Genomic DNA, 12,379 nt, shown 5'->3' with positions numbered 1-12,379 from the left:
CACTGATTTGATGTACCTGCATTATATTACCTATTTCAATAGCTGCGTGTTAATATTAGTTTGTGCAAATACATCTCAGACTCTCGTCTCATTCAGTCATTACTGACGGCACGTATAACACAGGGTTATAGCCCGGGCAGAATATCGTCAAACCCTGGTGTCAAACTTTACTTTGTACATATCACGATGTCAGAGCAAGGCGGACAGTTTCTGTCCAAACATCCCCGAAAGTTTCACAATGAAACCATATGTCTGTTTTTGGGTATACATATATTTACATGTAGGTTTAATATCTGGGCGTCTTCCAAGGTGAGGAGGTAAGTTATCATAACGTATAACCCTTGTGAACAGACAGGGGTTGTAAACCGTGGACATTGTTATTACCTGGGTAAGTACAGACCACATACGTATCTTTGTGTATTATATTGTCCCCCAAGGACCAGGGATGATTGCTGAATATGCAGATATATGAATGTTACCTTTTTGTTGTGGATAGGCCGATTTTGCAGTTATTTGCGAACCTGAAATTGGCATGACATTACACATACCTTACAATCTGTTATCGGTTCCCGACAAGAGTATGAATATTTCAACACCAAGATCATTCGATGGAGACCTTTATTGTACTGTTCAAAACTATCAAAATATTGCCCTCAACATCGATCGATTATGTATTCTTACGTAAATATGGCGACTAGATAGTATAGATAGTTTAATGTCTATCCTCAAGGGCTGAAGTAACTAAATTAGGTCATTCGGGCAGATCGAAATGGTACGTCTACGGTAGTAATCAGCAACACTGTTACATGTGTTTGTTGGCATTGTGAGACGTTCATAGTCCCTGAACCACATCATTAAGCAAGTCTCCATTTTCCTTCAGAACTGGTCTTCAGTAATCATGAAGTATTTCTCAAAATAGGGATCAGGAGGCCTTGGTTGACATATGACTAAGCCCAATGCCATGCCCAGTGATGCTGATCACAGTATTGTCTGGTCCAGACGCGATTATTTACAGACCGTCGCCATATAGCTGGGATATTGCTGAGTGTGACGTAAAACTAAACGGGCTCTCTCAGGTCCTGAATCGCCAACCGGTGTGTATATTCCGAGACTAAACGAATATGCAGGAACATAAAGATGCAGCGAGTGTTGCGATCAATGGAAAATCCCTTATTGAATCCAATGGTCAACTCTCAACTTTACAATGCGAAAGAAGCACCATCCTTTCTAAAAGTACCTTTTTATGAGATTTTGCAAAGGGACGAAAAGTCTTTTCCCGCATCTTGTGCAAAACCAGATGTTTTGAATAATAACCATGAGAGTTCATTATCAATCTAGCTTTAATGTATTTTTCTCGTAAGAATTATCCTTGTTTTACTATTTTAGAACTCTTTATGGGAAGATGATTGTTTAAAAACTAACAGGAAAGCCGCCAAAGAATATTTTCTTGTGGAGAATGGTGCCTAAAAACAAAGATGCCAGGTAAAAAAGTAACTTGTGAAACCAAATCGTCTACTATCCATATCTTTTTAATAATTATTGACAAAGGTCATGTTTGAATACCACGCGATTTAAGTTGATAAAGTGTTTTTATCCCGTTGAAACACGATATCAAGATCAACACTTCAACGGCTTAGCTAGAGAAGGAATGTTGATGTCTTACTGATTCGACATGAAAAGAAAATATTGTGTACAGCAAAACCTCATTTGAACTCATTTTCATCATCAGTACGATGTGAAAGTACTGATCTCGGCCCGTGATTCGTCAACCCCAAAATACAATGAACAAGGCTGTCCAGGAGAATGGGGCTTCTTACATACGTATAATGTTTCCTATTCCACTGACAGAATGATGAACTTAACACTGCCATCACAGACACGTATATCGTATGACTCGTTCAGTTTATACTCATATATGATAAATGGCTGACAGAAATAAAACTTATCTTCATATATTTGCACGTGAATGTCATTTTGTTTCCAGGTACACAATTTGTCTCCATATCTCTCTTGGACTTTGTGATGCGTCGATGAACAGCTTCGAGTTGAATACCTGACGCCATAGAAATCCACAATTTATTATCAGTAGTTTTATTGTTATTCACCACCAATGAATAGAACGTTGGACTTCGGGAAACATCTCATACACAGATGTATGTATTGACATGAAACGTGATATGAACGATACTATGCCACAGTCAACAACGCACATTTATACCTTAGATTAGCCTAAAACGGATAATACCCCACACGACCATCTTCACAAGCTGAATCTGAACTCACCATCATGATCAAAGTTAACACTCCTCCACAAGAAACCTCGAACAAGGCGCCGGAAAATTCCGAGCGGTCTCCAAATGTCCAATCAGCGAACTGGAAGGAACACATGCTCCTCCAGAAGAAGCTGCACATTCTGAATAGATCGGAGAAGGGGTTGGTGCACAGAATTGCCATTGATCAGAAGGTCATGTTCAGGAGGTTCCAAATGAAGCTGCACAGATCCAAACTCGGGTATGCTCAAATGATGGGAGATAAAGCCCGTGTTCGGGAGCTCAGAGCATTACATCTACATGGACTTAACACAAACTGCGGTCAAAGTGAGGGAGACTACGAGTTTTTGAAAAAGCTGGAGTACCGGCCTTGCTCTGTGGATGAACCTAGAACCACAAGGTCACGCCAGCCGTCCAAGAAAGATCCCTCTGACAGGGACATTGAGGAAGTAATTCAGCAGGTTCTGAAAGAACAATCATCCCAACAAATACGAAGCCAGTCGGCATCGGGGAGGTATGTTCCGGTAAGGGGAGATAACTCCCGTCCCCACAGCGGTAGGATTCGGACTCTGCCGTCATCACTTCCACTTAGGCCCGCTACCGCGGCGAGCACACAAGTAGACAAAGAGTTCTTGATTATACCCAGTGTCAAAGGGGAAACTGTTGACCAAAAGATTAATACATTTGTGGCAAACATAACTATCGAAAATGAAAATGCCACAAGTGAAAATACCGTCTTGGAATTTCCTTCAAAAAGTGCTGAAAGACGACCGTCAAGAGTAAGCTTTGCTCAGAATATACCCCGAATAGTGTCGGGTACATTTCCGGAATCGACCGGAAGTTCCCGACGTGAAAGTCTTGCTACGAGCGAAGGGAGGTCCCCAAGGAGGTCAAGACGGGGATCTATGTTTGAGGAGGTAAAAAAGACAAATTTCCAGGAAATATTCCTAGACGAAGCAAGATCTGTCGATCTCTCTCCAAAGGTGAAGGAGTTCTGTCATTCAACGGAAGCTTTTGAGAACACGTATCTGGACAAATCCTTTGACTATTATGCCCACAAAATGCAGGTCAACGTTGAGCAGGCAACTAAGGACGACCCGCCGTCATTGCCTGGCACGCCGGATTTGGAAAATGACAAATTTATAGGTAACACAAATGTAAAGAGTCTGACGATGCCGTTGTTAAATTTAAACTTTGAAGAACTGAAACAACCAACAAGGACTCCAGATGGTGAGGAGAAAGAGGAAGTGAGTGAAGGAAAAGAAGAGGAGGAGGAAGAAAGACAGATAGTTGTCGGATGTACTGAAGTAACAAACTGAATACATTCTGTTTGAGGTGTGTGTCAACCATATTATTGTTGTAGACATTTGCACGTATGCCTGTTGTCGAATGATAATTGAAGAAATCTTTTCATTAATGGTAATTAGTTTGAATAGAATCAACGAGGTGACAATAGTCATGAGCAACACATTTAATGTCCTTCCAAGAGTGTAGGAGTTGCCTCCCGTTAATGCTTGTCTTCGCCGACACCAAAGCCGTATTTGTCATGTTTAGCTCAACCATGCTCGTTTAAAAACATTGTACAGACGTGTGGTTTGTATTTGCTGTATGGGATTTAAACATCTAAATGTTTAATATGTATTTGAATGTTTAATATGTATTTGTCTTCATATCATAGTAAAACAAGTCCACGAAAAGGTACGGGACTAAATAGTGACAATCCATATCAAAATACTCAGTTATGTGTTTTGGGACGTCGAACTTCACAGCGTTGTCAGTCAATCTGTAAATAAGCCATAATCTATGAAGAGTTGACATTCTTCTGAAAAGGCCTCATCAACGTTCAACTTGTGTCTTGTTTCCTCGTGAAAAGATAGAAACTGAAGACATTCGCCCACAAATATAAGTACAACGTGTACTACCCAACAAAAGTTTAGACTCACTTGTGTAAATGTAGCCACTTACCTCAGTCAATTGTTCTAAACTACACTTTGCAAAATATTTCATACTGTTTGAAGGTACTGTTTACATGCGAACTGAAGTATTGTAAAACAAATTCGTAACGTTGAAAAGATTACTGTCATGAGTTCAAAAAAGGACAAAAATCAGTGAAAACTGGAGCGTTCGTAACAAAACTGTACACCAAAAGCAGTTGTTCGCATGCCCGATATTTCCTCTTCGGCAAGTTGATGCATGATCCTCGAGTTCATCATGGGGTTTGTAGCGGGTACTCCCAAGACAGAAATTTAACTTCGATGTAAGCACATATATAATATGTAACATATAGTGAGTGTTTTAAGGGAGTCTTAACTTTTGATAGGTTGCATATGTAAAGGCATACTACGATCACCAGTGGAACCTATTTCACAAAGCATGCGTCTAAATGTCGAAAGATTAGTCAACACAGAGGCGTACGTACAATCACCAGTGGAACATATTTCATTAAGCATGTTTCCAAATGTCGAAAGATTAGTCAACACAGAGGCGTACGTACAATCACCAGTGGAACATATTTCATTAAGCATGTTTCCAAATGTCGAAAGATTAGTCAGCACAGAGGCGTACGTACGATCACCAGTGGAACACATTTCACAAAGCATGTGTCCAAATGTCGAAAGATTAGTCAACACAGAGGCGTACGTACAATCACCAGTGGAACATATTTCACAAAGCATGTGTCCAAATGTCGAAAGATTAGTCAGTACAGAGGCGTACGTACGATCACCAGTGGAACATATTTCAAAAAGCATGTGTCCAAATGTCGAAAGATTAGTCAACACAGAGGCGTACGTACAGTCACCAGTGGAACATATTTCACAAAGCATGTGTCGAGAGATTACTCAGCACGTTCAGCGAGTGTAAAATGTGTCTTCTAGTATTCGATGTATCCAATGACAATATACTGGGACGTAATGGATACAGTCATTATTTCCTTACACAGGCGAAATGTACAATCGTTACATAAATCGTTCAACAATGTTGAAGGTTATTATGATTTGGTTCCAGGACTGGGTTTCAAGGAAACAATACAATATGCACGTGAAATATCCATGCACATAAAACATAGGCTCAATTAATCCAACACAGTGTCAATGTATTTATTTTATTGATCATAACATGAAACAAGTTTCTCCATACATTACAAAACTGTGTCTAAACATTATGCAAAAGTATAGCAAATATTAAGTAAAATTGTTTTGACACAAATCAGGAATTAGGCATGGCAGGAGCTTCCATTATTTATTTTTCGTATTGTTTTTTATAGTCTGTCTCGCAGGAGTGGGGGCATATCGTGACTGGGTTACATATTTAGTTGAACAGTCGACTTACTAATGCCGTAGTGTCACGTTCCCTAAATTCCGTCCCTGGAAATCCAGCGAAATTCCTGTTTCAGGTCGACTTTGGTGATATAGAAGTAGGACAGAGGGTTTAAGAAACAAACCCTCATGCGCACCGTTAACAATGGTTATCAGGAATTTCCCAGGTACAATTTAAATTCATTCATTAATATTCAAATATTCAATCTCTTGAAATATCTTATGCAGTCCAACTAAAAACCGCTTGAGTTGCATGTTTTGAATAACATATAACAAGGAAAATAGGCTTTTCCTGTTAATACAATTTAATCTGTAAATTCCCTGTGTCGAACAGGTATTGAAGTACACATAACGTACCTGGATGAAACGCGTTTAAGATTTGTTTAAAACGTTGTGTTTTCCCTTTAACTAACAGTTGTGTTATATAGCTCTCATGTTCGACAAAATGTCATATATTGATAAAAACAACAGGAGAGTATAAAAAGTGCCTCATAGTCTACCACATCTAAAAGCATCTGGCGATCACCGGTGCAAGAAGAATGTTTCTCATCTACACACGATTCCTGTTCAACATACTTGTTCCTGTTCAACATTATGAATTGTTCACTGGTTACGAGCATAAACAAACCTCGAGGGTACATGACCCCGAGGGACCAGTGAACAGCGTATTTATCTTACCGAACACCTGAATTTTTATTTTGAACTGTTTGAAGCACTGGTACAGCCACGTAGTATAGCGAACCGTTTCGTCGCCATTGTGCAAACGACACATGGAAAACAAATTTAGAGTTATCTCCCTTCTACTCACTTTCAATCGCAAGACATCGGTAATTTCCGTGCATCATGCGTGATTCAATGTTATTCGACATAAAGAAGTACTACTATGAAGAACTAAATGGGTTCCGCATTCCGGGCGGTGTACATTCATAAAGAATACATCGTCTGTAAGCGTGGTACATTCAGAAAGCGACATTCATGTGTGAGGTAACAGAAACAGTAATATAGACCTGCATATACTACTGAAAAAAAACCAACATTTACGTTGTCTGAATGCCGGTGTTCTGAAAAAAATGAAGCTAAGCTAAGCTAAGATAGATCATAATGTTCAACAAAGCATCTTAAAAATCACGTAAATTAAAAACATAAAACAAGATACCAGTAGCATATCCTGCAGTCTCATATGTACTTGGATGACTATGGACGTACGCACATGTGCTCACACGCATATACACACGCGTACACGACAGGATCCACACCATCCAACTCCCCGGTTCTTGCATTATCGGAACAGTCCTCACCAGTGAAGTGGAACACTTATTATGGATAAACAACTTCCTTACTGAAATAGATGCCATGTTAGGTGCAGACGCTAACATCGTTATTCAAGTACCTATATGTTGCATCGATTGCAATACTGAACGTGTCCATCCATACAGATTGTTCCTCTACATCATTTCAGGTAAGTGCCACTTAAACACTTCCTCACTATCGCTGGTTCCATGTAGTTAGCTTTTTATCCCGGCGACGAGCTGGTTTATACTTCTCGTCATTTACCCTCAAATACGCCACTCCCTTCATCGCTTCATATGAGCCTGGCTCTGCGCCTTCCACCATCAGATCCCTCTGTCTGTACTCGTCAAACACAGCCCCGTAACTGAAGGACGGGAGTTGAGTATCTGATGGCTGTTGTCGTTTCTTATGCTCCGGAGACGGTGTTGGTACTATCACTGGAATACTGTCCATGCCTGAAAATATTCCTCATTAGGTCATATCTGACACTTTATTACGTTATATGCAAGTGTGTTTTGCTAGTGTGTGAATTGTGTGTTTGAAGTTGAACAGTACGTGTCAGATTTACAATTGGGTTAATGTATATTATTGGAGGAAATCCCACGCAAGGAGACGTTATCAACTTGGTAGCGAGCGTTGGTATGTTGCTGACAAATCTGCAGTCTTCGGATCTTAACCTGTATTCATAGGATCCAGGTGCGCACAGGGGACGCAACTGTGCACACTCCATGGATGTGTCCAACATGTGTTTAAGAATTAGGTACACAAACAATGTAGTAATACCACATCCCGGCGTTATCAACCTATTTCATTTCACTTTATGCTAATGAGTTATTGGGTCTAACATCACTTTTGAAACTTCTCGGCGAGACGTGATGGAGGATTCCTTCATCTTAAGCCTTTAATATTTCACGTTTATCACTTTGGGAATCACAGGTATAATGAACATATGCTAGAATGAGTGACGTTCCCGTTAAATACGTCGTTTTTAGAAATACTGCAGCAATATGAAAGCGAGAACCTTTGGAAATGGGATTCAAAGATGTACCCATGTGGGGAATCGAACCCGGGCCTTCTGCGTGACAAAATAAGTTGGAGATAATGATATTTCTAGGATTGATATGTTATCAGTGTGTCAGTGAACAAATAGAGCATTATTCAGAATTTATGAAGAACTGGCTTATATCCCGAACTATTTTATCCAGTATAAAACATGACGGTTGCATTTACGCCTTGGAGAATCTCCTCATCAATTTACACTTCTATAATAATAAATAAATAATATATATTATTATAAAGAAAAAATGAAAATGCACTTCTGAGATGACTTGCTCAGTCCAGACCACAAACACTGACTGAAGGAGATGTTATCCTCAGCTAATTACAAGCTAATACACATATTAAACCAGTGCGATAGTGTCTTGATATATTGACCTCTGAACCCCATGTACTCGGCAAGAAGTAAATCGATCATACTGTAATTATTAGATAGCCTGACGAGTGTAGTGTGCACTAGTGCAGGCATGTCAAGCACCACTATTACACAGATTACCTAGAAGCTTTATACCCCGGGTCTCAATAGGGTAACATACATCGACATACATACCCTCTCAGGGAGCCTTTCATGCCTGGCGATAAACGAACACGTGGAGGCACTTACAGTAAGGATTAACACCCTGGCTGAATATATTACACCTATATGTAGGCATGACAAACCTACGAATGTCGTAGTCAAATGTGCGGTCAGTGCAGTGTGTCTGCACCCTGACGCACCCTGGGTTTTGAGGACGATGTCGCCCTCCACGACGCTTTTCAAATACTGTTCTGTGCTCGGTGTGGGTCTGGCAATTGTGCACCCCTTGGGTTGTGTTTTGTTATCACTATCTGTGGAAAGGGCTGCTTCTCAAAACAGATGATCATAATAATAAACGTTGGATATAATGGACAATATAGACTTACGTTCGAAGTCTCTACATTTAAACCTATCCCATAATGCACTTTAGAGTTGATTCAACCAAAGCTTTACATTCTCGAGATGTTTTGAAATTGTTAAATGAGGCATTTAAACATGGCCACAATCATCCGTGCTCAGTCGTCATGCTTGAGATACTAATGGGAGTGAGTGAGTGAGTGAGTTTAGTTTTACGCTGCATTCAGCAATATTCCAGCTATATGGCGCTGGTATGAAAATAATCGAGTCTGGACCAGGCAATACAGTGATCAACAGCATGAGCATCGATCTGCGCAATTGAGAACCGATGGCATGAGTCAAACAAGTCAACGAGCCTGACCACCCGATTCCGTTAGTCGCCTCTTACGAAAACCATAGTCGCCTTTCATGGCAATCAAGGGTAGCTGAAAGCCTATTCTACCCCGGACCTTCACGGGGCAGATACTAATGGAAAGTGTTAAGCTGAATGTATGTGTAATGAATATGGAAGCTAGCAGAAAACCTTACCATAATTTAGTGTCATAATCTTCATCAATTCAGCCATCCGGTCTGCAAAATCATCGGCCTTCACCTTCTCGCCAACCAGTAGCTTTTGCTGCCGATGGTACTCCTTGAAGCTGGGGGCAAGAAAGTGTTTTCTTTTATCCACCACTGTGGCAATGTAGCGCCCATCAGCAGTTTTATAATACTGTATCACTTTATCATCCTCTGTCATCCGTTTCTTCCACTCACGACGTGATTTCTGCTCTTGCTTCAACACCCACATCATATTCGCTGATAGATGCTTATCGGCATTTGTATGGGGTTTCTTCTTTCTGGGTTTCAAAGGCAGGGAGGCCCCTCGATCTGATGTGATGCGCATTGGTACCTCTAAAGTGACAATTTCACGCACTGATTCATCAGGGGCCAAATCCGACTTGGGTGAAGAATGAACTGAACCTGCGCTCGAGACGCTAGAACGGTCCTGTTGCTTTAAACACCCGCGATCTCTACCTGCTGCAGTAAGAGAACTGGGACAGGACCCCATAGAGTCATTCGGAGACATTGAAACATCAGCCATCTCGCCAGCATTCAAGTTCGAATCCGTTGAGTCTCCTTGAAAGGATCCGACTCCTGAATCATTGTTAGTGAGATTTTTATTTTCAGACAGTCTTAATTGTTCTTTTAGATACGAAGACGGCGGAGGTACTAATGGGGCTCTTCTTACTCTAAGAGGTGGAAGACTTTCATCATCTGTCCCTGCCCCAGGATCATCAGCAACTATTTCCTGTAAAACGTCAACACTTATATTGATATAATTGGGGGAAAGAGGGACATGGGGATTACCATAGGTGAACCATCCTAAGTCTGGGTCATGAGCGTCTTCGCCGAACAGTGAAGGCCTCCTGGACACTTTGTCAGAGTTATCTGTCTCTGTTGAAAGAAAGTTGTCATTTCCGTCAGCTCCTTCATTGTCATCACCATCATTAGCAGCAGCACCTTCAGGAGCGTGTGATTCAGTCTCCTCTGTTTTGTCTTCTGAAAGAGCTGTTTCACTGTCTTGAGGATCTGGGCATGTGACTGTAACTAGTGTTTCAAGAAGATTACTCTGATCATTTTCATCACCCTTTGTCCTCGTTACAGGCTCAGATGACGTTTTACTCACTTCCAACACTCGTGATGTCCTAACTAGAACGGTCTGGTCCCCGTCATCATCAACGATGGTATCATTGCCATCAGCATGATACCGTTCTGTGTTTTCAACAGCTTCTACTTGGGATTTTGTTTCTTCCTCATTGCGAGTCAGGCTACCCCTCCTTTCCCCATCTGGATTCTTTCTAAGGTCCTGGGTCTTCTCTGACATCTGCTCGACCTCCTGCACCGCTTCCTGTACGTGCTTATTCTCCTGCACCGCTTCCTGCACGTGCTCCTCCTGAAGATGTTCCTTCTCTTGCACCTGCTCCTGCACCTTCTCCTGCACTGTTTCCCCTACCGCCGCCTGCACCTTCACATCTCCACGTTGAACTGAATCACCTTCTGCTGTCACTGTATTGCCACTACTCTCAGCTACAGAAGCTTTCCTCGCTGCTCTTCGTTCCCGTTTTGCTTTTTTCTCTTCTTGCTTCCGTTGTTCAGCAAGAACTCGTTCCTTTTTCCTCCTCTGAACATTTTCTCTAAATTTGGCAACTGCTCTCTTCATGAGAGTCCTCACCCTCTCGGACTTCATCTTCTCTCTCATCTCCTCCTGTCTCCTCGCACACTCAGCTCTCTGTATCTTTCTCTTCTCCTTTTGGACGCGGCACATCATCTTGTACACGGCATCCTGATCTTTGGTAAGCTTCTGTATCACATGCTGGTGTTCTTTGTACATAATATTCACGTGTTTCATCATCACTGCATCGCTCATTGTGTCAAAATGCCGAGCCTCGTCCGATATCTCGGGTCTGTCCTGTTTCCTGAGTTGCGGAAGGTGATCTCCGTGCATGCTAGCTAGTTTGAGGTATCTGGACCTCCGATTTTCCCTCACCGGAATAGCTGGAGCCCTCCTTTGCCATATTGGTTTCTCACTAGGGTTGTTGTTAGCCATTGTCACAATAACAGCAAAAGTATTAAGAAATATTTTTAAGCTGCAACATTCGTCATCGTTTATGTACGGGTGACAATTCTTCTCATAGCTTTGAGAAATGGAAACAAAAGTATTTCACTTCACTTCAGTGTACTTACAATACTAATCTTGTGACGGGAGATCTGTGGTGTAATAATTCGTAGATCCAATCTCAAGAGCGATGACCCTTCAGAAAGATCCAGTTAACTTGATCATAACGTATAAGTTTCGATATTTGCCCACTTGCGAACAGTCATGTCACATCTCCTTGTCTTAAAGGTGCTTGATACGGCCAATTCCTAGGTGCTCACAGTTCTTCAATTTTATACATGTCTGCCACCCATGACGACATGCTCATATCTTCAATGTCAGTTTGTTTGTGTGCAATACTCCCAGTAGCGCCCACTATGACACACTCCATGCAGTCGCATTGTAAACCTGTCTAGCACTCATCAAAAGCGTTAGGTAACGGGGAGCGCCTATCACAGCAGTCAGCCCTGTATTAGCATTTTCCTTTTACACTCATCCTAGAGGTACCCTCCGCGTTCTCTTCTCATGGCCGGTATCTCCGTAGTAGTCTCCTTCAAGTGTTGTTAGATCCATACTTGGTCTACTCAACAAAGACAATCAGGAACAAATGATCGTATATACCACACTGCCACGTTAATCCATAGTCGTTCGACAAAGGTTGGCAACAACATTGTGAGCACAGCTAAAGACAAACATCCATAGATTAACACCCGTAATTCCAACAGAATCAAACATAAGTGATGAAATGGTCCACATTTGTAAATAAAAACCACGAGACCTTCGGAGACCTCTGACTTTATATGGGTGGGAAAAAGACAATAATTCATAGACCCCTTGACAATAATGACACGGTAGGCTCAAGTTAGCGGTTAACTCAACGACATTCCTTTCTCTAGGAGACCGTCGCAAGTGAGAGACTGTATCGTGTCACATGGTC

The 12,379-nt window shown here is 41.5% G+C and overlaps 2 protein-coding genes across 2 annotated transcripts; one reads left to right on the top strand and one right to left on the bottom strand.

The window, feature by feature from the left end:
- Positions 1-2,287: 2,287 nt before the first annotated feature.
- Positions 2,288-3,589, top strand: LOC137274597 (uncharacterized). The gene has a single exon (XM_067807872.1). The coding sequence runs from the start codon at positions 2,288-2,290 to the stop codon at positions 3,587-3,589; it is 1,302 nt and encodes a 433-aa protein (XP_067663973.1).
- Positions 3,590-7,072: 3,483 nt separating this feature from the next.
- LOC137273081 (reticulocyte-binding protein homolog 2b-like) lies at positions 7,073-11,394 on the bottom strand. The gene is made up of 3 exons (XM_067805531.1): positions 10,813-11,394; positions 9,336-10,764; positions 7,073-7,332 (listed from the first exon to the last, which is right to left on the bottom strand). Exons 1-3 carry the CDS (start codon positions 11,392-11,394, stop codon positions 7,073-7,075), a joined length of 2,271 nt encoding a protein of 756 aa, XP_067661632.1.
- Positions 11,395-12,379: the final 985 nt, after the last annotated feature.

The sequence above is a fragment of the Haliotis asinina genome, chromosome 2, assembly GCF_037392515.1.
Source record: "Haliotis asinina isolate JCU_RB_2024 chromosome 2, JCU_Hal_asi_v2, whole genome shotgun sequence".
NCBI lineage: Eukaryota > Metazoa > Mollusca > Gastropoda > Lepetellida > Haliotidae > Haliotis > Haliotis asinina.
Note: the sequence above shows the minus strand (reverse complement) of the source record. Positions and strands in the feature narration are given on the sequence as shown.